Source organism: Cervus canadensis, chromosome 8 (genome assembly GCF_019320065.1).
Source record: "Cervus canadensis isolate Bull #8, Minnesota chromosome 8, ASM1932006v1, whole genome shotgun sequence".
Classification (NCBI taxonomy): domain Eukaryota; kingdom Metazoa; phylum Chordata; class Mammalia; order Artiodactyla; family Cervidae; genus Cervus; species Cervus canadensis.
In genome coordinates, this window is record NC_057393.1 from 15,919,937 (window position 1) to 15,947,808 (window position 27,872).

A 27,872-nucleotide genomic window follows, 5' to 3' on the forward strand; every position below is an offset into this window, starting at 1 on the left:
GAGAAATTCTGATTAATAAAGAGACAAATAAAATAACCTTCAAAAAATAAAAATAATTAAAAACATGAAAAGTAGCAAATGTGAATTTTTATAGTTTTATTGGAGAGTTCCAAAAAATTGAAAGGCACATGATTCCTTATATTGTATGTATCTATGTGTGTGTATACATATGTATCACTTTACAGTGTTGTACAAAAACATGTATGCTAGGTTTCATAAACTAGTTAAGTGATTTTAAGTGTATATATAACTGTAACTTCACTGTGTTTAAGATGATTATTATACATTACCAATTAAAATAAGATTACTTCTTCAAATATAGAGTTAAGTATTTTGCGGGGTTTTTTAAACTATGTTTTTAAATTATTGCCTACCAATAAGTATGGAAAATTCTTAAAGAGATGGGACTACCAGACCACCTGACCTGCATCCTGAGAAATTTGTATGCAGGTCAAGGAGCAAAAGTTAGAACTGGAAATGGAACAACAAACTGGTTCCAAATTGGGAAAGGGGTACATGAAGACTGTATACTGTCACCCTGCTTATTTAATTTATATGCAGAGTACATCATGCGAAATGCAAGGCTGGATAAAGCACAAGCTGGAATCAAGATTGTCAGGAGAAATATCAATAACCTCAGATATGCAGATGATACCACCCTTATGGCAGAAAGTGAAGATCTAAAGAGCCTCTTGATGAAAGTGAAAGAGGAGAGTGAACAGGTTGGCTAAAAACTCAACATTCAGAAAACTAAGATCATGGCATTCAGTTCCATCACTTCATGGCAAATAGATGGGGAAACAGCGGAAACAGTGGCAGACTTTATTTTGGGGGGCTCCAAAATCACTGCAGATGGTGACTGCAGCCATGAAATTAAAAGATGCTTACTCCTTGGAAGAAAAACTATGACCAAACTAGACAGCATATTAAAACGCAGAGACATTACTTTGCAAACAAAGATCCGTCTAATCAAGGCTATGGTTTTTCCAGTAGTCATGCATGGATGTAAGAGTTGGACTACAGAGAAAGCTGAGCACCAAAGAATTGATGCTTTTTTTTTTTCATTTATTTTTATTAGTTGAAGGCTAATTACTTTACAATATTGTAGTGGTTTTTGTCATATATTGACATGAATCATTTTGAACTGTGGTGTTAGAGAAGACTCTTGAGAGTCCCTTGGACTGCAAGGAGAACCAACCAGTCAATCCTAAAGGAAATCAGTCCTGAATATTCACTGGAAGGACTGATGCTAAAGCTGAAACTCTAATACTTTGGCCACCTGATGCGAAGAACTGACTCATTTTAAAAGACACTGTTGCTGGGAAAGATTGAAGGCGAGACTGGGGACAACAGAGAATGAGATGGCTGGATAGCATCATTGACTCAATGAACATGAGTGTGAGTAAACTCCGGGAGTTGGTGATGGACAGGGAGGCCTGGCGTGCTGCAGTCCATGGGGTCACAAAGAGTTGGACGCAACTGAGCAAGTGAACTGAACTGAACTGAATAAGTTAAATGGCATAAGTAAAACTGCAATATGCAGGAAATTTATTTTTTAAATTGTGCTATTGTTTTGATTTGAAGTTTAGGTAATTCACTTTACACGATGTATTTCTGATATAAATCTGACACCCTACTCTGAAATAACCTACTCAACAAATTAATCAATGTATTTCTGAGTTATCTTTCATCTTGTTTCAGAATTCTATGCATTCTCCTAACTCTTAGATAAGTTTTCTAACTGAAAAATAATAACCACCATTTGTGATTAAAACCATCATAATTATGTTAGGCCTACTGAAAATCCTATAATAGATATTTTTTGATAATTCTGAAATAATGTCCCAAGATTCAATTCAACTTTAAGGTATGTTTAAATTCAGGAAAATCTCTCATTTGCAAATGTTGAAATCTTCAGTCAAACCCCTCAAAAGACTGGTGGTTTACTTAAAAAAAAAAAAAGAAAAGTTTACAAACTACTTGATTCCTTTTATCCCATGGACCAATAAAACTAACTTTTATGACACAATTTACTTTCTACAGACAAACAGCTAAAAAGCATAAATGTTGCTGTTGTAATTTAGCCTCTAAGTTGTGACCGCCTCTTTGTGACCCTGTGGACTGCATCCCACCAGGCTCCTCTGTCCATGGGACTTCCCAGGCAAGAATACTGGAAAGGGTCACCATTCCCTTCTCCAGGCGATGCTCCCAACTAAGGGATCTACCTCATGTCTCCTGCTTGGCAAGAAGATTTTCTATCACTGAGCCACCTGGGAAGCCCCGAAAACTAAAACTATGTCTCGGTAATTCCCTGGCAGTCCAGGGGTCAGGACTCTGTGCTTCTACTGCAGGGGGCAGAGGTTTGCTCCCTGGTCTGGGAACCAAGGTCCTGTAAGCCGCATAGCACTGCCAAAAATAAATTATTATTTTTTTTAAAGTATAAATGTAACTAATAACCTCAGATAAGCTCAGTAAGACAAGTTCTTCCATTGCATCTTTAGCCTCAATAGTACTACAAGGCTGTATCTTTACTAGATACAGATTTATTTTAATCTTGAATTAGGTGCAATAATGAACCACTAACAATGACAAAAAAAATTAATAAAGTTTTCAGATGTAAAATGTGTCCAAGTTAGATTTACAAGCTAGAAAATTTAGTAACATATCATTTTATCTGTTAGAGTCCACTGAGTCTTATTCACCAGGCTGGTTCTATGATCACTTGTGCCTGAGTCATTTTTTGAAAAAATATGAATATGCAGTGCCTAATCTAAGAGAATCAGACTATTGAGGTCTGATTTTTCTCCCTTCAACCTTCAAAGGGAATGCCAAGGTAAGTCATGCTTGAAAATCACCATCATATGCCTTCTACATCCATCATGTATAGTATAATGAGAACTGGAAAGGCAAGGTTATGTCCTCAAAGATTAATGATACTGGCTATATAAAATTTACTACAGCAGTACGGTTGAAATAGTACATTTTAGAGCAATGAAAAATTAGTATTACCATACATATTTTTATTGTCTAAACATCACAGAACACAAAGCAATCAACTAAATCTTAAGGTGCATTCCAATTAAATATGCCATAAACTCTGAGTGTACTGTACAAAAGAGAAAAACTAGCAACATGAATTTTTTCCCAAAAAGGATCTATTTCCTAGTTGGTTCATTATGCAATAGTTGTATTTTATTTCCACAAAATTATACTTCATAAGGAAAACAATTATTTTGGAAGACATTTTCTGAAATGTGAAAAGCACTTTCCCAAGAAAATATTTCAATATTTGATGATACAAACCCAGTAGAATAAATACAGATTGGGCAGGGGAGGAAGACTTTATTGGGAACTGCAGAGAAATAATCAAATAAGGCAAAACAAAATACTTTCATCCTGTATTGATTGTAAGGCTGTTTTACGTTTTTGTTGTTATTTATTAGCACAGGGCAAACAAAAACCTATGTTAAGAAACAATACTGTTAAAATGTGCTATTATTCCTCCAATTTTAACAATTTCCTTGAAAAATGAAACTAATATTTGCTTCTATCTTTCCATACCATTGGGCTTCCCTGATAGCTCAGCTGGTAAAGAATCTGTCTGCAATACAGAAGGCCCTAGGTTGATTCCTGGGTCAGGAAGATCCCCTGGAGAAGGAAAAGGCTACCCACTCCAGTATTCTTGGACTTTCCCTGTAGCTCAGCTGGTAAAGAATCTGCCCACAGTGCGGGAGACCTGGGTTTGATCCTTGTGCTGGGAAGATCCCCTGAAGAAGGGAAAGACTACCCACTCCAGTATTCTGCCCTGGAGAACTCCATGGACTGCACAGTCCATAGGGTTGCAAAGCGTTGGACACAACTGAGCAACTTTTACTTTTTCCATAGCATTAAAAAACATTACTAAAAATTACTAAACATTACTAAAAATTAAGTGTCTCTCAATTTATTGTCAAAATTAAGAACATGGAGTCAACTAACCACCACAGTGTAGTCAAGTGGAAAGCCTATCAATTTAGAAGTTTTGAAAAAACCTGGATTTACCACCTGCAGGGCTTTGGACAAATTCCTTTTAGTCTTGTGCTTAATGATCTAAAATTGAGTTTACTAACATCTTGTTTACAAGGTTATTAGAGAGGTTACAGACATTGTAATAAAGCTCTTATTGTAGGGCTTCCCTGGTGACTCAGCAGTAAAGAATATCCCTGCAATACAAGAGACATAGGTTCAATCCCTGGGTGAGGAAGATCTCCAGGAGGAGGAAATAGCAACCCACTCCAGTATTCTTTTGCCTGGGAAATCCCATGGACAGAGGAGCCTGGCAGGGGTCACAAAAGAGTCAGATATGACTTAGCAACTAAACAGCAACAATATTACCTATCTCTTGGAACTGACTTAATAAAGAGTAGCTATTAGAATAAGGATAATCTGAGCCCTTTCTTTCTCTGAAAAACTTATATTTCTAATGTTTTTCACCTTGGTATATTTTAAATGCATAAAACCTAAAATATGGTCATCTTGAACAACATGGAAGAAATTAAAATAAATTCCCTATATGTCAGCTACAAAATAGATCAACATTAATTTTCTCATTAAAATACAGAAATTGAGTAGAGGCTGCTTGAAGAATCTTTTTCAAAAGTTCAACATCTCACTTCATGGATTTTTAGCCATAACAACAAAATTCTACACTTTTCCTAGGATTTTTATCCCTAGAAGAAAGACACATAAAATGTTCATCCACCTCCAGAGAAATAAGCTTGCTGCCTCATCACCATAGGCAAAATAATATATTGATAGCGCCAGCTTGGCAATGACAGATCATAATAAGCCAGCCTAGATTCTGTATTTCATTTAACTGATTTTCTGGATCTGGGGCACTGATTTTTAAGCCTTATAAAAGCCAAGACAATCAATCCCATTTCATCATGAATCATGACTTCAAATTATTATTTCAAAAAGGCAGATATTTAACTATTTAGGCTCTAAAAGACAGTGAATTCTTTTCAATGATGACTCACATACAAATACAGAGTTTTAAAACTATGCCTAACTTTATTACTAGGAATTTTTTTCCAAACGTGCTTACAATAGTATAGAAATCAAAGTGCTCATTAATAGTTCATAATTTTCTTTATATGCTGACACTTGAAATAATTTTCCAAAGTAGATTATGTACCATTATGATGTTTAAGAGCAAAAGTATACTGCTTATATCTATTAAATGTGTTATTCTTTGGTCTCTTTTATTTTTATTTATCAAAATGTTCCTTAATAGCTTAAAATTGGTATATTACTTCATATAATCAATAAAAGGTGCTCTTAAGTACTGCTAAAGATTTAAAGTATCAGCTGTAATATATAGAGAGAAGAAAATTTTTCACTACAGTGGTCTAATAGGTAGCTAAATTTAGTATTTCAATAAATACATTATTTAACATTCAGAAATTGATAGGACTATAGATAAGATAATTAAAATCAATTAAAATCATAGACATATTGTATTTCTAGAGTCCCTGGTAAAAACTTATTTAGTTACTTCCATTCTTAGATATGTTCTGGGTTTCCATTTTGTCCCAAAATATTATTTCATTAGCTTTTCTATCTTTATATTTCTTTCTCTCATTCTATTGGCTTCCTATACCATAAAAGTATATCTTGTGAGTTTAATTTAAATTTTTCTGTGCTCATCCCCGCTAAATCTAAAATGCTTGTATTCCTACTCACTGTAATGTAAATTTGATAGTGCTTCATATCTATCCATTATCAAAACTAACACAGTAATAGTCAAACAAAACAGACTAGTAAAGTGCTCATGTAGGAGTACAAAACATAAAAGTCTTCGAATAGGACATTCACACCCAGATTTCTCAATTCCCCTGCCTCCACCACTAATTCACCTCACTTCGTTTGTTTCCTTCCCCTATACTCTATTTATGCTGAAATTAGAAAGAATTCCTTTCAAAATCTGTCACTGAATTTCTCTGTCTAAAATGACATATACACATGCTGTCTAGTAATGTATTTGAGAACCTCTACATGAAAAATTTCTGGTATTTCCTACTTCGTACAGTCCTAACAGATACATACCTATGTCATATGCCAGGAAATCGGCAGAAAAACATTTTGCACCGTTACTCAGGGAAGTGTCATTATGGGTATTTCCTCCAAAAATAAGCATAGCTCCATTGATAAGAACAGCTGAATGAAGGTATCTGGCAAACCCACTTTCTTTCAAAATAGTCCTACAGGATAAAATTTAAAAATGTATTACAAAAGATAAAAAGACCTCCCTGATCTTATATCAAGTACAGAAAGGATCTAATTTGAATACAGAATTTTCCTTGGAATTGTGAAAGTAACACGCTTTATTATTTTTAACAAATGGCCTCTAAACTTCAATATTTTTAGAAAATACTTTGAGATTCAGAGTACCTTAAAATGCTTTGAGGAAACACAATATTAAACATAATCATTAATGATTTCATAATAATTTATATTTTGCATTTTGTTTTTATTTATAAAAGTAGGAAACAAATTTCCTTTAAACTATAGGACAGACTTATCATCAGTTTTAAATACTAAAGTAAATAAATAGTTAAATGTAATAAATTTAAACAGTATGCAGTTAAAACTATATGACTCATATGGATCCAATAAAATGTTTTTAACTCATAAATATATACATAAAAGTGCACATATCATAAGTCTAAAACCCAATGAATTTCCACAAGACAAACACAACTAAGTAACCAGTACTAAGACCAAAAAATAAAAAATTACCACTGTTCTGATTCTAATAGCAAAATTTAGATGGCTGTCTTTGTATTTTACAAAATGGAAAGACATAGTTGGTATTCATTTGTATTCATGTTCTCTTGCTTAAGATTATTTTTGAGGTATATCTATATTGTGTATAATTGAAAATCTCAATGCATTTTTGAGAAACAATAAAATTAATATAAATGTTCTTTTAATTAATTACAGTGTAATTCTGAGAGAAAAACTATAAATATATGTTCACAAGTATATTTTACCTGAATGAACTAATATATATTAACGGTTCAGGGCAATATGAGTCAATACTTTATAAATAAATCCCTAGTACAAACAAAGAATCATAATATAAACACAGTTAACATGTATGGTACAGTTAACAAGGCAAATATAGTATTTTAAAAGCCATAGATTTAATACCACTCAATGGACATGAGTTTGAGCAAGCTCCAGGAAATGGTGAAGGACAGGGAAGCCTGGTGTGCTGCAGTCCACGGGGTCGCAAAGAGTTGGACACAACTAAACGACTGAACAACAACAAATGCTTACTGGAACTGACCTCCAGAATGGCAATATAAGGAGATCCAGAAACAATCTCCCCAGGGAAAGAACTATAATTGGTAAAAATTATTTTTTTAAAAAAGTCTTTTTTGGATCTCAAAAACTTTTGCTAAGAGCAACAACAAATAAAAAAATAATTACCCAGGAACATCAACTAAATTTCATCCAGAACAGCAACAGTCCATGATATCTGACTCATTACCAACTCTCATTCTTCCCATTACCACCACCTCCCCACACATACGCAACCTGTTCCGCAAGACTGCTCAACACCAGGCTGGTACGGTTGAGAACAGCATACTCCTGTATCCCTCAGTTCCTAGTTCAGGAACAACAGATTGCCAATACTTCTCACGCCCCCAACTCCTGGTGGCAGAAGCTCTATTCAAGGAGAAAGCGCGGGAGGCCTGAGTGCTCATTCTCTACCTTGCTCCCACTCACACGATGGAAGCTATACACCAGGCCTCACACACATGTTAAGAACGTGAGGCCCCAAAAATCTTCACCCCTAATTCACAGGGCAACAGTTCCAAGATAAAAGAGGAAGGCTGAGAAGAGCAAAGGCTACCATCAATATCCAATGCACATAACACAGGGGTGTCACTGAAAGAACAAGCTACGAACCCCCACCTACATTTCCAAAGCAATCACAGAGAGGTTATCCCCCACAAGGAGAGGCAGCCTACGAAAAGGAAAGGTCCAAACCTCTCCCAAGGGAACCTGACCTCATTTGGTACAGGGCAGCAAGCTTCAAGCTTTAAAGGCACTCTTAGAAACAATGGAGGTTGTTTATCATATATCTACCTGAGAACAATAAGCTAAAACATAGACCAACCAGAAGTTTATCAGAGAGAATCAGGGGGAAAGACAGCTAAGAAGAGCCTTACTGGGGTCAGAACATCAATGACTGGCCTCAAAGACTACCCCTGTAAAAGGTATAAAATGCAATTTAGACCATGAAGCAATTCATGCCCACAGAGCTTTGCTGAAAATAACAGAGCTATCAGTTGGCAATTAGTGGAGGCTAGGGCGTGAGGGTGATACAAACAGGGGCAGAGAGCTTAACAAAGCGCTCAGAGGAAAAAGTCAAAGAACTGCTAAAATCCCGATCATCCCAAGGTGACTATGTGCCTCCCCAGCCTGTACCATCTGAAGAGGAACATCAGACGACGCATGTGGAGAAAGAAAGAGACTTCACTAAAAGAATTCAGCCAAGTCCCTAAACAAATGAAATTACAGCAGCCTCAGGGAGGAGGAAAAGTCAGGATCCAGAGTTGCTACAATGTATTGCCTAAAATGCCTGGCTTTCAGGGAAAATTACCATGTGCAATGAAATAGGTAAGTGTGACCCATACCATACACAGGAATAAAAGCAAGCAACAGAACTACCTTTGAGAGAACTCAGATGCCAGATAAACGAAAAAAGACTCTAAAGCAGCTATTAAAAAGACTTAAAGAAAACAAAATTTAAAGAAGTATAACAATGTCTTATTAAATATAAAGCATCAACAAAGAAAAATAACCAGGAAAAGAAACATTTGGAGTGAAAAGTATAAAATTGAAATTTTAAAACTTAGCAGAGAGCCTTAATAGCATATTTCAGCAGGTAAAAGAAAAAAATCAGTGAACCAGTAGATCAATCAGTAGAGGTTCTGCAATTCCAAAAACAGAGAGGAAAATGAACAGTCTATGAGAAATATACACCACCATTAACAGCAAGAGCATGCATTTACTGGGAGTTCTAAGGTAGAGGGGGAAGAGGTAAAAAATTGTTTGAGAAATAATGACTGACAACTTCCTAAATTTGATGAAAAACATTAGCATACATATCAAAGCAGCTCAACAAACTGCAAGTAAGAAGAAAGTACAGAAAGAACCACATTGAGATCTACAATAGTAAAAATATTTAAAGTCTAAGATAAAATCCTGCAAATAGCAAGAGAAAGAAGGGTCTTTGCATACAAGAGAACCCAATAAGATAAATATCTCACTAAAGGCCAAAAGGCAATGGGATGGCATATGAAAATGTTGAATTTTTAAATAAGCCAGAATAAGAAGACACAGGGGAGAGTCATTATCAAGGTGCTGGAGTAAGACTTTCCTGCTGAGAAAAAAAATATTGCCTGTCATATCAGTAAAAAAAAAAAAAAAAAAAAAAAAATGCCGCAGCCATCGAACAATCACATTGCAACCCCAATGGTCAGCCCTGAGGAAACTCAGAATGGAAACAGAACGCCCACCAGCGAGGCCACCCTGGACAGAGCACCCTGAGCAGATTCAGGATGAGAAGCACAAGAGACTGGCCCCAGATAGCTGAGGTGCATCTCAAAGGAATGATTTCTGTGAGCCTAGACTTTGTATCTTTTCATACATAGAAAAAACTGCTAAGTTCCTTAACTTGAGATGTCTGGTTTTCCTTAAGTAACAGTAATCTTCTGATGTTCTGACTACATGGACTTTGCTGCAAAAACGCCTATAAACCTGGCTTCTCTCTTGCCTTTCTGGAGCAGTCTCTCAGAGTTATCTGAGATGCTGTGTCTTGGGCCTAAGTCCTTAGATTTGTCCACCAAACAAAACGTAATTCTCAACTTTTAGGTTGTGTGCTAATTTTTCAGTCAACACCGCCATGGTGCTCCCACAGAAGCAGTGATTTTGTCAGCTACTTAGCGACAGGAGGACATCTGTGAGAGCCCAGCAGTCCAGCAGAGAAGTCCTAGCCTGACTTAGAGCAAAAATTCCAAGAACAGGACTGAAGTGATTAGTAACAGTAACGTTATCACTTCACCTGCCCCAAGGCAACAGCTCATTGCCAAGAGAAGCTTCTTCAAGCTGCTGTTTCACCCATGAGCAAAGAGAGAGCCTAGTGGGTGACTAGTGTCCACCCAAGCAGGGGCCCAAGAAGCCCACTTCTTTTTCTCACCATCCAAAACAATAATGGGATCGGCAGGGGAGAGAAAACACGGCTCTCAGCAACCAAGGTACAAAACCCAAGAAGGGCAAAGGTTTCCACTAACTACCTCAGGAACTTCACCAAGAAGCCCACCCATAAACTTGATAGGATGAAGTAAATTCACCCAAGCTAGCATACAGCATGCTGTCAACAATTCATAAATCCCTCTCCCACAGAGCCAATACCCCAAACACACCCCTGCAGACAGTACACTTGAGTGTCTACAGGTCTTGCACAAGCACACATGTATAATTGGCTCCACTCTATTGAGTGAACACTTAGGCACTTGCACACTTCAGGCAACGCCCTGGAGAAAATAAATAACAGGTTCTCCGTAGCATGCCTGGCTTTGTGGAGTTGAGAAAATGCAATCTCTAAAATGTATAAAAACTCACGTAACTCAATAGAAAAAAAAAAAGAATAATTAAAAATGAGCAGAGGATCTGCATAGACATTTTTCCAAAGAAGACATACGAAGAATCAACAGATACATGAAAATCACTCAACAAGGAAATGCAAATGAAAACCACAATGAGATATTACCTCACACACACACATACTTGTTGGAATGGTATTATCGAAAAAACAGAAAATAACAAGTGTTGGTGAGGATGTGGAGAAAAGGGAACACCTGTGCACTGTTGATGGGACTATAAATTGGTTCAGTCACTGTGGAAAACAGTATGGAAGTTTCTCAAAAAAACAGAACTACCAAATTATCCACCAATTCCACCCTATTTATCCAAATGAAATTAAATAACTATTTCAAAAAGATATCTGCATCCCCATACTCACTGGGGCATTATTTATAATAACTTAAGGCATGGACACAACCTGAGTGCCCAGCAACTGCTGACCAGAAAAAGCTAGAGGAATATTATACAGCCAGAAAAAAGGAGATCTTGCCATTTGCAACGAAACAGATGGACCTTGAGGGCATTACACTAAGGGAAATAAGTCAGACAGAGAAAGGCAAATACATTATGATCTCACTCATATGTGGAATCTAAAAAAATCTTTTAATGAACTTATAGATATGGAGGGTAGATTGGTAGGCACAAAAGGCACGTGCTAAAAGGCAGGTGAAATGAGTCAAGGTGGTCAAAGGGCATAATTCTCCAGTTACAAGACAAATAACCCCTGAGAATATAATACTCAGCATGGTGATTGTGGTTAAAAATACTTTATTATATTAGAAAGTTGTTAAGAATTTAAAAGTTCTCATCACAAGAAAAAAAATTCATAACTATATGTGTAAGTTAACTAAACTTACTGTTGTAATCATTTTACAACACAAACGCATCAATTCACTAAGTTGTACACCTAAAACTAATATAATGTTACATGTCAATTATATTTTAATTTAAAACAATTAACAAGTTTAAAAAGCTAAGTGTTGGCAAGGATGTGAAGAAAAGATGTGGAAGTACTACTGATGGGAATGGAAATTGGTATAGTCAATTTGGAAAACAGTATCGACATTCCTGAAAAAAATAAAAATGAAAACTGAACTACCAAGAGCTGTCATATGATCAACCAATTCCACTTCTGAATATATATATATTCATATATATTATGAATTATATGAATTATATATATATATGTATATGTATGATATATATGAATTATACATATTCATATATATATATATATCCAATAGATACAGCAAAAGCCTTGAAAAATTCCAACACCCTTTCCTGATTACAAAAAAACAAAACACCTAACAAAAGAGAGATAGAAGGTAAATTCCTCTACCTGTTATAACTGAATGGTGCCCAGCCCCAAGAGTTGTATCCATGTCCTAATCTGCAGAACCTGGGAATGTTATCTCATTTTGGAAAAAGTATTTTTTTCAGATACAATTAAATTAAGGATTTAAAGATGAGGAACTCATCCTGGATTATCCAGTGGACTTAATTCAATGACAAGTGTCCATTTAAGAGACACACAGAAAAGAGGAAGAGGTAAGGTAAGCAGCCTAACACTAACTATTTAAAAAACTAAGATCATGGCATCCGGTCCCATTACTTCATGGCAAATAAGACAGGGAAAAGGGGGAAGCAGTGACAGATTTCCTCTTCTTAGAATCTAAGATCACTGCAGATGGTGACTGCAGCCATGAAATCAGAAGACGAGTGCTTCCTGGAAGGAAGCTCTTATGACAAACCTAGACAGTGTGGTGAAAAGGAGAAACATTACTCTGTCAACAAAGGTCCCTATAGTCAAGGCTATGATATTCCCAGTGATCATGTATAGTTGTGACAGCTGGACCATAAAGAAGGCAGAATGCCAAAGAATTGATACCTTCAAACTGTGGTGCTGGGGAAGACTCCTGAAAGTTCCTTGGACAGCAAGGAGATCAAACCAGTCAATCTTAAAGGAAATCAACCCTGAATATTCATTGGAAGGACGGATGCTGAAGCTGAAACTCCAGTATTTTGGTTATCTGATGCAAACAGTCGACTCATTGGAAAAGTCCCTGATGCTGGGAAAGACGGAGGGTAGGAGAAGGGGGCATAATAAGATGAGATGGGTGGATTGCATCATTGATGCAATGGACACGAACTTGGGCAACTTTGGGAGATGGTGAGGGGCAGGGAGGCCTGGCACGCTGCAGTCCATGGAGTCACAAAGAGCCAGACACAACTGGGCAACTGAACAAGGAGAAAAATAAGAATGTAACAATGGCAGCAACTGGAGTGATGCAACCACAACTTCAGGAACATTAACAGGCAAAGCTAGAAGAGGCAAAGAAAGGCCTTTTCCCAGCACTCCTGGAGGAGGCATGGCCATGGTTAGACTGAGTTTGCATTCCTGGCCTCCAGACCCGTGACAGAATATTGTTTCATTGTTTTAAGCTACATAGTTTGTGGTAATTTGTTACAGCAGCCTAATACAAAGGATATCTACAAAACTAACAGACAAAAAACACAGCTAACATCATACTTAAAGGTGAAAGACAAAATGTTATCCCTCTAAGATCAGGAATAAGCAGGAATTTTACTCTTGTCACTTCTATTCAACTTTGTATTTCAGATTATAGAAAGGAAAATGGGCAAGAAAATAAAATGCATCTAGATTGGAAAGGAAGAAGTAAAACTCTACTTGTAAATGACATGATCTTGTATACAGAAATTCAAATAAACCTATAAAAAAACTGCTATAGCTAATAAATCAGTTTAGCAAGTTTGGGGGTAAAAGAATAATATGCAAAAAATAAATTGCACTTGTATTACAATAAATGAAAAATGTTAAGATAAAACTAATAATTCAATTTTCAATAGGATCAAAACAATAAAGCATTTAGAAATAAATTTAATGAAACACATACAATTTATATCAGGAAGACAAGAAAATATTGAGGAGAGAAATTAAAGACAACCTGAAAAACTGAAAAGACACCTTTTTACCTAGATTGGAAAACAGAATATTGTTAAGATGGTCATACTCTCCAAATTGATCTACAGATTCAACTTACTCTATAAAATCCCAGTTGGATTTTTTTAACTGACAAACTCCTTGGAAGTAAAGCTATGACAAACATAGATGGCATAGTAAAAAGCAGACCATTGCTTTGCCAACAAAGGTCCATATAATCAAAGCTATAGTTCTTCCAGTAGCCACATACAGATGTGACAGTTGGACCGTAAAGAAGGCTAAGCACCAAAGAATTTTTTCTTTTGAACTGTGATGCTGGAAAAGACTCTTGAGAGACCCTGGGACTGCAAGGAAATCAAACCAGTCCTTCCTAAAGGAAATCAATCCTGAATATTCACTGCTAGGACTGCTGAAGCTGAAGCTCCAATACTTTGGCCACATGATGCAAACAGCGGACTCATTGGAAAAGACCCTGATGCTAGGAAAGATTGAAGGCAGGAGGAGAAGGGGATGACAGAGAATGAGATGGTTGGATGGCATCACCGACTCGATGGGCACTAATTTGAGCAAACTCCAGGAGATAGTGAAGGATAGAGGAGCCTTCGGTCCTGAGATCACACGTAGCAACTGAACAATAAAAACAACCCTATGATTCATGTGGAAATTCAAGGGCCCAAAACAGCCAATTCAAAGAAAGGAAAGAATACTCTTTTCAACAAATGATGCTAGGGCCACTGGATATCGAAAAGAAAGAAACTGAACCATTCCCTTACAATATATACAAAAATCAACTAAAAATTGAATAAAATGCCTAAATTTAAGAGCTACAAGGGATAAAACTCCTAGAAGAAACTATAGAAGCAAATATTCCTTGCCTTACAATAGACAATGGATGCTTAACATGACACAAGTGTGACAAAATGTATAACTGACAAAACGGTCTTAAAAATTAAAAAATCTTGAGCTTCAAAGGACACTAAAAATAACATGAAAAATAACATACAGTGTGGAAGAAATTATTTGTAAATCATGTATCTGATAAAGAATTTATATCTAGAACATATAAAGTACTCTAACAACTCTAAGAGTAATAACTCTAGGAATAGAGGAGAATTTCCTCATCTTGATAAAAAGAATTATCCAAAATTTATGCTTAATGGCAAGAAAACATATGCTTCCTTCTAAGAAAAAAACAAGATATATTCTGTACCACTCCTATTCAACATTTTACTTAAAGTCCTAATTAGTGCAATAAGCCAAAGAAAAAGAGAATAAAATATTTACAAAATGGGAAGGAACAAATAAAACTGTCTTTTTTTCACACATAACATGATCATCTATGTACAAAATACCAAACAATCAACAACAACAACCATTTTAAAACTCCTGAAACTAACAAGTAATTATAGGGAAGTTTCAGAATACAAGGTTAATATATGAAAGTCAATCGCTTTCTCACATACCAACAATAAACAATGGATACTTGAAATAAAGACACACCACCATTTATATACCATCCATACAAAATGAAACAGGTATAAATCTAATAAAATGTGAATAAGATCTATATTAGGAAAATTACAAAACTCTGATGAAAGAAATCAAAGAAGTAAATAAAGGGATAGTCCATATATATGGACAGGAAGATTTACTATTATCAAGACATCACTTCTTCCCAGCTTAGTCTACATATTCACTGCAATCCCAGTCAAAATTCTAGAAAGAATAGTCATTACAATATTGTGGGAGAAGACCAAACTCAGAAAACTGACATTACTTGACTTAAGACTTACCATAGAGATCCAACCAAAACAGCATGGTACTAGGGAAAGAACAGACACACAGATCAATGGAACAGAACAGTGAGCCCAGAAACAGACCCACAGTCAGCTTTATTATTATGCCAAAGCCTTTGACTGTGTGGATCACAATAAACTGTGGTTAACTCTGAAGGAGATGGGAATACCAGACCACCTGACCTGCCTCTTGAGAAACCTGCATGCAGGTCAGGAAGCAACAGTTAGAACTGGACATGGAACAACAGACTGGTTCCAAACAGGAAAAGGAGTACGTCAAGGCTGTATACTGTCACCCTGCTTATTTAACTTATATGCAGAGTACATCATGAGAAACACTGGGCTGGAGGAAGCACAAGCTGGAATCAAGATTGCCAGGAGAAATATCAATAACCTCAGATATGCGGCTGACACCACCCTTATGGCAGAAAGTGAAGAAGAACTAAAAAGATGATCAAGAGATGAAAGTGAAAGAGGACAGTAAAAAAGTTGGCTTAAAGCTCAACATTCAGAAAACTAAGACCATGGCATCCAGTCCCATCACTTCATGGCAAATAGATGGGGAAACAGTGGCTGCCTTTATTTTTCTGGGCTCCAAAATCACTCAAGTGGTGATTGCAGCCATGAAATTAAAAGATGCTTGCTCCTTGGAAGGAAAGTTATGATCAACCTAGACAGCATATTAAAAAGCAGAGACATTACTTTGTCAACAAAGGTCCGTCTAGTCAAGGCTATGGTTCTTCCAGTGGTCATGTATGGACGTGAGAGTTGGACTAGAAAGAAAGCTGAGTGCTGAAGATTTGATGCTTTTGAACTATGGTGTTGGAGAAGACTCTTGAGAGTCCCTTGGACTGCAAGGAGATCCAACCAGTCCATCCTAAGGGAGATCAGTCCTGGACGTTCATTGGAAGGACTGATGTTGAAGCTGAAACTCCAATACTTCGGCCACCTGATGCGAAGAGCTGACTCATTTGAAAAGACCCTGATGCTGGGAAAGATTGAAGGAAGGAGGAGAAAGGGACAATAGAGGATGAGATGGTTGGATGGCATCACCGACTCAATGGACATGGGTTTGGGTAGACTCCGGCAGTTGGTGATAGACAGGAAGGCCTGGCGTGCTGCAGTTCATGGGGTCGCAAAGAGTCAGACAAGACTGAGTGACTGAACTGAACTGAATAGTCAACTAGCTTCTAACAAAAGAACAAAAACAACTCAACAGAGAAAGACAGTCATATCAATAAATGGTGCTGAAACAACAGGACATCCAAACGCAAAAAAGAAAAGAAAAGAAAGCTTGACAGATTTTATACATTTTACAAAGATTAACACAAGATGATTCATAAGACTAACTTTAAAATACAAAACTATAAAACTCCTAGAAGATAACATAGGACAACCACAGGGTGGCCAGGAGTTTGCTGACTTTTTAGATACAGCAACAAAAGAACAATTTATAAAAGAAAAATGCTAAGTTCGACTTCATTAAAATTAAAAACTTAAGTTCTGTTAAAGACATCATTCAGAGAATGAAACATTTAGCCACAGACTTGGAGAAAATACTTGCAACAAATACCTGATAAAGGTCCTGAATCTAAAACATACAAAAAACTCTTAAAACTAGACAATTAGAAAACAACTCAATTAAAAATTGGCAGAAGATCTGAAAATACAGCTTTTCAAAGAAGACATAAAAATGGCAAAATAAGTATATGAATAAATCCTCAACATCATAGGGCATTAGGGAATTACAAATTAAAACAATGACTCACCACTACCTATTAGAATGGCTAAAATTCAAAACACTAACACCAAACACTAGCAAGGATGCAGAGCACCATTCATGGCTGGTAGGAATGAAAAATTGTACAGTCACTCTTACAGAACTAAACATACTCATACAGAACGAAACACACTTACCACACATTCCAACAACTGTGCTCATTGGTTGAAAATTTATGTTGATGCATGAAATGTTTGTAACAGCTTTATTAATAACTGTCAAAACGTGGAAATAACCAAGATGTCCTTCAGTGGGTGAATGGATAAACAACTATCCCTCATCCATACAACAGAATATTATTCAGTGATAAAATAGGCTATTAAGCCATGAAGAGACTTCAAGGAACCATAAAAGCATATTGCCAAGAGAAAGAAGACAATCTAAAAAAGGATATATACTGTATGATTCCAACTATATAACATTCTGGAAAAGTCAAAGCAATGGAGACAGCAAAAATATCAACAGCTGCCAGGGGTTGGGCAGGGAGAGCAGGAGGTGAGCACAAATGATTTCAAGGGCAACTTAAAACTATTCTGTATGATACAGCAGCAGTGGAACATGTCATTATACACGGTGTAAACCCATTAGACCTGTAACACGAAAGTAAATCCTAATGTAAACTATGGACTTTAGTTAATAATATATGTATCAACATTGACATCAATTGTAACCAATGTACCACACTGATGCAAAATGTTAATAAAAGACCAGGGATGGGGAACATATGGGGGTATTGTGGAATGCTTGCTCCCTACCTTTTGCTCATTTTTCTTTAAACCTAAAACTTTTGTAAAGAAAATAAAGCCTATTAATCAAAAGACAACAAGAAAATAAAGTGATGGTGATAAAAATTGCAGCTGCTTTTCCAGATATGATACCTTTATTTACTACAATATAGAAACCAACCTCCAGTACCTAATAAGCAGATTAATTTTTTAAAAATACATGATTTGTAAAATGGGATCTGGATTTCTCACTTTCAAAAGGGATTTGGCATTTACAAGTCTAAAATAAATCCTATAATGTTGCATTACATTATTATGCAGCTTAGACAGGCAGATATACAGTAATAAAGATATACACCCATTTCTATAAATAGATATAGATGTGTGTTTGTACATCTTCTGGCTCTATCTTCTGGGAAGGTCTGTAAACACATCAAAAAAGTAATAAACATACCTAGTCCCCTAATCTTGTTTTTAAATACAATTATGTACTAGATGCAATCGAGGTTCCTTGAGGAAGTAAATGACTTACCTAGGCAGGGAAACTACAAGATGTAAAAAGAATTTTATTTATTTGATGCCTGTGCCAAACAGTATAGGAAGGCCCAAGAATGACTGGGGACGTGTCTAAAGAACACAGAACACTTACTGAAAAAGTTCACAGAGGCCAAATCTGGGACACTCTGGGCACCAAAAGAAAGAATAGTAATAGATTATAAAACCCTGAATAAAATAAAAATCTATCAATTCATACTGATATAAGTGAACATACAACTTGAGATATTTATGTGGAAAAACATTAGCAAACCACCATATGGTAATCATCATAGTAATAACTGTTTCTCACAAGAATTATTAATGGATGCTAAAATTAGTGTAAAATATATGGAGTCTGAAAGTGCTACTGATGAACCTATCTGGCAGGGCAGCACTGGAGATGCAGACAGGGAGAAGAGACTTATGGAGATGAGGGAGGGAGAAAGAGGGATGAATGGAGAGAGTTGCATGGAAACATATGCAACTACCACCCGTAAAATAGTTAGCCAATGGGAATTTGCTGTATGTCCCAGGGAGCTCAAACAGGGGCAACCTAGAGGACCACAATGGAGTGGGAAGTGGGAGGGAGGTTCAAGAGAGTGGGGACATATATCTACCTATGGCTGATTCATGTTGATGTATGGCAGAAACCAACACAATATTGTAAAGCGATTATCTTTCAGTCAAAAATAATTTTTAAAAAAAATTTAATGAGAAACTATGTTTACATAAGCTAAAAGTATCCCCCACAAGGTTATTATTTAAAAAAGAAAAATTGTATCTTTACAGAGGAGAAACCTGAAAACACTTTAACCGTTACCTTAACCAAAATATAAACTCTACAGAATGTTCACAGCAGCCTCACTTACAATAGCCCAAAGTGAAAACAACCCAACAACTGTCCATCAACTGATGAGTGCATTAACAATATGTGGTATATTCATACAATGGATTATTATCCAGCCATTACAAAGAATCAAGTGCAGAAATATACTATAGCATGGACGAACCTTGAAAAAATTATCCTAAGTGAAAGAAGCCAGATGCAAAAGGTCACATACTGTGTATTTCATTTACATGAAATACTGAGAATAGATAAAACTATAGAGACAGAAACTCGATTAGTGGTTTCCAAGAGATGGAGGGAAAGGGTAGAGGAATGTACAGTTCTTTTAGGGGAGAAGGAAATATTCTGAGATTAGTGATGGCAGCATAACATTATCAATAAACAAAAACCACTGAATTATAAACTTTAAAAGGTTAAAATGGAGAATTTTATGGCACAAAACTATTATTTTTTCAACAAAAAGTCATAGGAGAACGCATTTTACTGTTCTGCCAAAATGCAAACTCTGAATATAATCATGAGGAAACATAAGACACACTACTTTTTTAGTATTTCTAAGTATAGTTGAAATCTTTTTTTAAGTTGAAAAAATTGGAAAAAAAATACCAAATTTATAATTACAGCTGTAAGTTGTAAATGATAATGTTTTGTATGTCCCTTATGTGTTAAAACATACTGTGCTTTTATTATTGCGTTTTAAAGGAACACAATAATAAAGAAAACAACTTCAACAACAGGACAAAAAAAATCTGAGGTTTCTACTGTTACAGAAAAGCCTTGACACAGAAGAAAAATGAAGATGTGAGCTCCTGCTACAAGCTCTACAAACATGTAAATGCAAAAAACATTATGAGACATCTCATTTAACAAGGCTAGGAAATGGAGACCCTAATGGCCCTGGTACCCAAAATCATTACAGCAAATTTAAAGTCTCTTAGCAAAGGATAATACCAATGAATAAAACATCCTAAAATACAAAAGGAATCATTTTTGAAAAATGAGAATTTCTACAAATACAGGATGTTTTCAATAATGCTTCTGTGGTACTATATTAAACTCTCAAAAAAATCTCTGAAATCACATATGCTTGAAATATGTTTTCATAATGATGTTAATCTGGTTACATGAAATGCTTTCCTATAGCTTCTTAAATTTGATATAATGAGAAGAGCTATTTTTACATTAGAGTATTCAAAGCTGATTCAATGGACATGAGTTAGAGAAAACTCTGGGAGACCATAATAGAAAGGGAAGTTTGGCAGGCTGCAGTCCATAGGGTCACGAAGAGTCAGACACAACTGAGCGACTCAACAGCAACAATTCAAAGCTACTTTATTGAACTGTCAAGATTTTGTGATTCCTCTAAAAATGTACCTGTCAGAGGCTTTGGAAAAGTGATACAAGACAATTTCACAAATATGTTATTAGTTAGTTAATAGAATTCTACTAAATACTGATGAACGTGTTATTGGTGCTGTTTATCCTTGACAATTTCTCTGCAAAATGAGCGTCTGAAATATAGTATATGTGTATACTATATTTATATTTATATATATTGTATTTATGAAAAAGTGAGGGTCACTCAGTTGTGTCCAACTGTTTTCAACCCCGTGGACTGCAGTCTGCCAGGCTCCTCTGTCCATGGAATTTTCCAGGCCAGAATACTGGAGTGGGTAGCCGTTCCCTTCTCCAAGGGGATCTTCCCAACCCAGGGATCAAACCCAGGTCTCCCATATCGCAGGAGGACTCTTTATGCTCTGAGCCACCAGGGAAGCCCACTATATTTATAGTATATATAAATATACTATTGTATATACTATATATTGTATATTTATAGTATGGTATATAGTATATACTAAAGTGTGTATATATATATATTTATAGTATATACTATATACCATACTATAAATATACTATATGTACCATACTATAAATATATATATAGTATGGTATATAGTAGTATACTATATTTGCATGCATAATACATTTGTTGAATATATAGCTAGAAAACTATTTCATAGGATACATATATCACATATGTGTATGAATGTATTCAAATCTAGCAGAAACTGTCAACAGGTTTTTCATAATGCTTCTACCAAGTTATACACACTTGGATAAACAACCTTACAAATTTTAACTGTTTAGGTGGACGTGTGGAGAAGACTTTCAGCTTTGTTCTTCTAAAAGCTAGTTTTAGCTATTATTGATCCTTTGAATTTTCATATCAATTTTAAAATAGGCATGTCAATTTCTAAAAGAAAATACTACTTTCTGCAATTGTGTTTTGGGATTACATTAAATCTAAAGGTCAATTAGGACAGAATAGATATCACTACAATACTGAGTATTTCAATTAATTATCATTATACATTGGGTTGACCAAAAAGTTCACTAGGGTTTTTCTGTAGCGTCTTATGGAAAAGCCCAAATGAACTTTTTGGCCAACCCTGTATCTTCCATTTACTTAGGGCTTCAATTTCTCACAAGGTTTTTGAGTTTTTTTATGTAAAGATCCTGCATATATGTCATGACATTAACTTACCAGGTTTTTGACATCCTGATCTTATATTAATTTTAAATTATCATTTTCCAATTGTTCCTGGTATATAGAATTATATTTTCCTTATATTGACCTTATATCAAGCAAGCTATTACCCATGTATCTTTTATATTTTGTTATTCCCTTTTACTTTAATTGTATTATTGCACTGTCTGGATATTCCAACAATGGTGAATAAAAACAGTGATAGTAACCACTCTTATTCATTCCTAACTTTAAAGGGAAATTTTTGAACATTACACTCTAATGTTTGCAATAAAGTTTTTCTTTTACTATATGAATAGTTTACTTCTATTCCTACTGCATTAGAGGTTTTTCATGAATATAAGTTAAATTTCATCTAAACATCCTATGCATTGAGAAAAATATATGCCTTTACTTCTTTATTCTTTTAATGTGTTAATTATTCTTTTATGAAATTTTATCTAATCTTTTATTCTTAAAGTGAACCCAAATAATGTATTAGTTTCCATAAATTGCTGGATTCACCTGATTTTTGTATCTATTTTAATGAAAAAGATAACACTTTAATTTCCTTAGCTGTAATTTCTTTTTCATATCTTTGTCTCAAGGTTTTGCTACCCCATAAAATTGCAAAATAATTATTTCTGTTCTCTGAAAGTCTGTGAATGACTGGTGTTATTACTTAAATACATACTTCTTAAATGTCTGGGCACATTCATGAATAAAGTTATCTGGGCTTGAAGAGTTTTGGGTTTTATTTTGTCTTGCTTTGTGTTTGTTTCTTCAAGGGAAGAGGATTTCAAGCATAGACTCTATTTCTTTGTTATAAGATTATTCCAATTTTCTGTCTCTTCATGAGTCAATTCTAGTAAGTTTCATTTTTCTAGATATTTGACATGGCTCATTTAATTTTTAAAAAGGAACCCTCTTACTCTGTTGGTGGGAATGCAAACTAGTACAGCCGCTATGGAGAACAGTGTGGAGATTTCTTAAAAAACTGGAAATAGAACTGCCATATGACCCAGCAATACTACTTCTGGGGATATACACAGAGGAAACCAGATCTGAAAGAGACACGTGCATCCCAATGTTCATCGCAGCACTGTTTATAATTGCCAGGACATGGAAGCAACCTAGATGTCCATCAGCAGACGAATGGATAAGGAAGCTGTGGTACATATACACCATGGAATATTACTCAGCCATTAAAAAGAATTCATCTGAACCAGTTCTAATGAGATGGATGAAACTGGAGCCCATTATACAGAGTGAAGTAAGCCAGAAAGATAAAGAACATTACAGCATACTAACACATATATATGGAATTTAGAAAGATGGTAATGATAACCCTATATGCAAAACAGAAAAAGAGACACAGATGTACAGAACAGACTTTTGGACTCTGTGGGAGAAGGCGAGGGTGGGATGTTTCGAGAGAACAGCATCGAAACATGTATATTATCTAGGGTGAAACAGATCATCAGCCCAGGTTGGATGCATGAGACAAGTGCTTGGGGCTGGTGCACTGGGAAGACCCAGGGGGATCAGGTGGAGAGGGAGGTGGGAGGGGGGATCGGGATGGGGAACACATGTAAGTCCATGGCTGATTCATGTCAATGTATGGCAAAAACCACTACAATATTGTAAAATAATTAGCCTCCAACTAATAAAAATAAAATAAAATAAAATGTTACTCTCATACAGTTGCTTAACATGTTCATTTATTATCATTTAATGTCTATAATGTCCATAATGTCCATTTTCATTCTGAAAATTGGTTATTTGAGTACTCAGCCATCCCTCAGTATCTGTGGGAAATTGGTTCCAGAAGCCTCACCAATAACAAAACCCACAGATGCTCAAGACCCTTACATAAAATGGCATATAACCTATACACATCCTCCTGTATAATCTAAGTCATTTCTAGATTACTTTTAACACCTAATACAATGTAAACATTATGTAAACTGCTGTGAACACAATGTAAATGCTATTCAAGTAGCTGCTGGTGCATGACAAATTCAAGCTCTGTTTGCTTTTGTGAACTTTTTTTAATATCTTCAATCCATGATTGGTTGAATCCACACATAAAGAAAGCCAACTGTGATATCTGTTTCTAAATCTGGGTGGGGATCTATCTCCACAAACAACCACCTTTGCTGATTTTTGGTGGCTATATCTCTATCACATGTTTGTTTTCTATTTCACACTAATTTGTGCTCTATCTCCTATTGTCTTTCCCCTACCTTTATTCATTTTATTCTTCCTTTGAGATTAATCTGCTGCTTATTTTCTGACTTGAGGTTAAGCTTAGACCAACTGATTTTCAGGCTTTTTAAAATATTTTCTAATAAATGCATTTAAAGTTATAAATGTCTTCATTGGCAGCATCATAATCATCTTGTGCTATTATTCAGGACAAATGTTTTCTAATTTTCTGCATAATTTAGTTAACCAATTTTAAGGAGTTTATTAATTACAGACATCCTGGAGTTTTTTCTAGTTACTTTTTATTTATTTCACTGTGGTTAATTACTTCATATGATTTCACTCTTTTTAAATTTCTTTAGACTTGCATTAAAACCCAGTATATGGTAAATTTTAGAAAAACGTTCCCTACGTACTTAAGAACAACATACATTCTGCAGTCATAAGATAATACACACTCATATACCAAAAAACCCCAAAATTATAAATTGAGCTTTTCAAATCTTTTCTATCTTTACTGGGTTTTAGTCTTCAAGTACTGTCAGTTACCAAAATAACTGGGTTTAAAACATCATACTATGATTTGTCCCATCTTCTGTCAGTTTTGCTTTACTTAACATAGAGTTATAAGGTACATTTAAATTCAGAACTATTATATTTTTCAGGCATATGCCTGACTTAAATTATTATTTGTCTGATAGTAGTATAATTATACCAACATTCTTTCATTTCGTGATTGCATAATATGTACCTTTCTTCCACCCTTTACTTTCAATTGCTCTAAATACCTTTATACTTTTTGTATATTTTCTAAGAAGCATATGGCTAGGCTTTAATTTTTATACCCAGTCTAAAAATCTTTAGCTTTTGATTGGAATATTTAGTCTCTTACATTTAGTGTAACTGGAATATTTACTTCCTCACTTTTAGTGTAATTACGACATATTTGGAGTTAATTAAACCATCTTCCCTTATATTTGTCCCAATTTTACTTTGTTCCCTTTCAATTCCTTTCTTGTTTTCTTCCAAATGCATTAAGTAGTCTTCTCATTTTTCCCTCTATTCACTTGTTGAACATAGAGTGCTTTATTGTTACCTAATGATTACAATATAAATTCCTAACTATTTATGTCCACTTTAAATTAGTTTTCTAATTAATTCCCATATAACACCAAGACCTTAGAAACACTGAACAATATTTACCCTTCTTCCTGAGTTATGTGCTGCTATTACCAAGCATTTAAATTTTGATATATTTAAGCCTCTATTACCATTATGAAAGTGAAAGTGAAGTAGCTCAGTCGTGTCCGACTCTCTGCAACCCCATGGACTGTAGCCTACCAGGCTCCTCTGTCCTTGGAATTTTCCAGGCAAGAGTACTGGAATGGGTTGCCATTTCCTTCTCCAGGGGATCTTCCCGACCCAGGGATCGAACCCAAGTCTCTGAGCCACCAGGGAAGCAATTACCATGAAACCATCTTCCTTTGTATTTGTCCCAATTTTACTTTGCTCCCTTTCCATTCCTTTCTTGTTTTCTTCCAAATGCATTAAGTGGTCTTCTCATTTTTCCCTCTATTCACTTGTTGGACATAGAGGGCTTTTTTATAATTACCATTATACTATTTCACAATAAATAATCACTTAGATTTACCCTTCCCATTTCTCTATTCCCTCCAGTATCCAGGATTATTTTTCTTCTACTTCAATAGAATTTTCTTTATTTATTCAGTACTTCCTGTATTGCAGATCTGCTACTGTCAAATTCAATTCTTGTTTTTCTGAAAAGTCTATTCTTTGTTTTGGTTTTTTAAGGGTTTTTTACTGGGTAATTTTGGACAGATGATTATCTTCCTTCAGCCATTTGAAGACACCATGTCTTCTAGATTCCATTTTTCCAGTTAAAAAAATATCAGTTGTCAGTCTTAGTGTTGTTCCTTTAAAGAGAATGTGTCTTTTCCCCCTCTGGTGGCTTTTGTCACTCTATTTGGGTTTTCATCAGTTTTACAATGATATTTCTAAGTGTATGTTTCTTTGTACTCACCCCTTCATACTCATGGAATTTCCTCAATTTGTAGGTGGACATCTTTTGTCACTTTTGAAAATTCTCAGGCATTTGAGACTTCAAATAGTGCTCTACACTATTTTCTCAATCCTCTTTGGACTTCAATCACATGCATGTTACAATATTTCCACATGTCCCTCATATTTCTTTCCCTCTTTTATTTTTCATTCTTTGTCTTTCTTCATTTCAATATGACCCATCTTCTGTTTCACTAACCTCCCCCTCAGCTATGTCTAACCTGCTGTTAAACATATCCAAAGAATTTGTAAATAATCAATTTTCCAATTCTATAATTTCTACTCGATTATTTAGTAATCAAGTTAGTATAAGTTTCCAGTTGTCTGCCAATATTTTCCTACCTTTAATTCCTCGATCATAAAATCCTAATTATTTTATAGTTTCTTTATGAAACCACCATTATCCTATTGGTATATTTCAAATGGCTGGGTTTTTTTTCATGGTTTTTCTTTTTCTAAGACTTCTTATTTTTTGTTCTGCAACATATATTGTAAATGAACTAATTTGAGCCTCTGTATGATACTATTTTACTCAAGAGAAGATTTACTTTTGCTGTCACCAATTTAGGCCATGGGCAGATCACCATAATCCAATCAAAGACCATGATGTTTCAAAGATAAGCTTATCCTCACTCTTAGGTTTAGAACCTCAGGGACCAGAGTACATGATTAAGTATGTAATAAGATCTCTCTTCCTTGGCACACCTAGAAATACAGTTTGGTCCTCCATATTGATTGACAAAAGTTCTGCTCAGTTTCTCAGGAAGTTTTCAGGATTCACAATTGTCTCAAGAACAACAGCTGAACAAAATGCCAGTCATACTTCCTTTGTCATTTACCTCTCTTAAATCTTGACCAACATATTCTTACTGCCTTTATAGTCCTCTCATGCCTTAAAAAGAGGTAATTTCTAAATTTTTTAAGTGGAAATTATAGTCCAGAATAATCAACTTCACCACTGAAAAATAATTTCTCCAATTACACATTTTCTAAAAGTTCAGCAAAGTAGCCTATCTACTAAAATATAATACTGCATTTTATTTAAACTAAAAACAAAAAATTTAAATTAGCAAAACTACTCAAAGGAAAAGTCTTCATTTTCTTTAATTCTTTCTTTTTTTTCAAGTAAAGTAAAAATTAGAATATATGTGTGAAAGTGAAGGGGACAGAACAAATCACAATTCAGTGGAAAACTGTATTTCATTTAAAAATATAGTTAATTTCATTTAAGTTTAAAAGAATGTTAAGTATCTCAGAACAAAAAACTGGTCACTTTCCAGATCTTAGAAAAGAAAATGAGTACAACAAAAAGAATCTTAAAAAAGAGTGAATACATGCTTCACTTTGCTGTATACTTAAAACTAACACGCCACTGTAAATCAACTATACTTCAACAAAAACTTTTAAAAAGAAATAACTGCCGAAATTTTTCCAAATATAATAAAAACTTTATATAAAAAATAGCATATTGGTCAATAAAACTCATATACATAGAAAAATCAATAAATGAAAAGTTAATATTTGAAACATAAAGAAAAAATTATGGCTGTGAATAAGCAATTCACTAAACAGAAAACACAAGTGCAAATGAACACATAAAAATATGCTTATTCACTCTATCAATCAGGATATGCACATTAAAATATCAGTAGAATACCATTCACATTCATTGCACTGGCAAAAGGAAAATATCCTCATAATTATCAAGCA

General features: G+C 35.0%; 1 protein-coding gene across 3 annotated transcripts in view; it reads right to left on the reverse strand.

The window, feature by feature from the left end:
- The window catches only part of ATRNL1 (attractin like 1), a 740,683-nt gene that overhangs the window by 610,364 nt on the left and 102,447 nt on the right, over nt 1–27,872 (reverse strand). For all 3 annotated transcript variants that reach the window (XM_043475348.1, XM_043475346.1, XM_043475347.1), the window contains one exon: nt 6,088–6,242. In XM_043475348.1, coding sequence (XP_043331283.1) covers nt 6,088–6,242 — 155 coding nt within the window. The remainder of the gene's footprint in view (nt 1–6,087; nt 6,243–27,872) is intronic.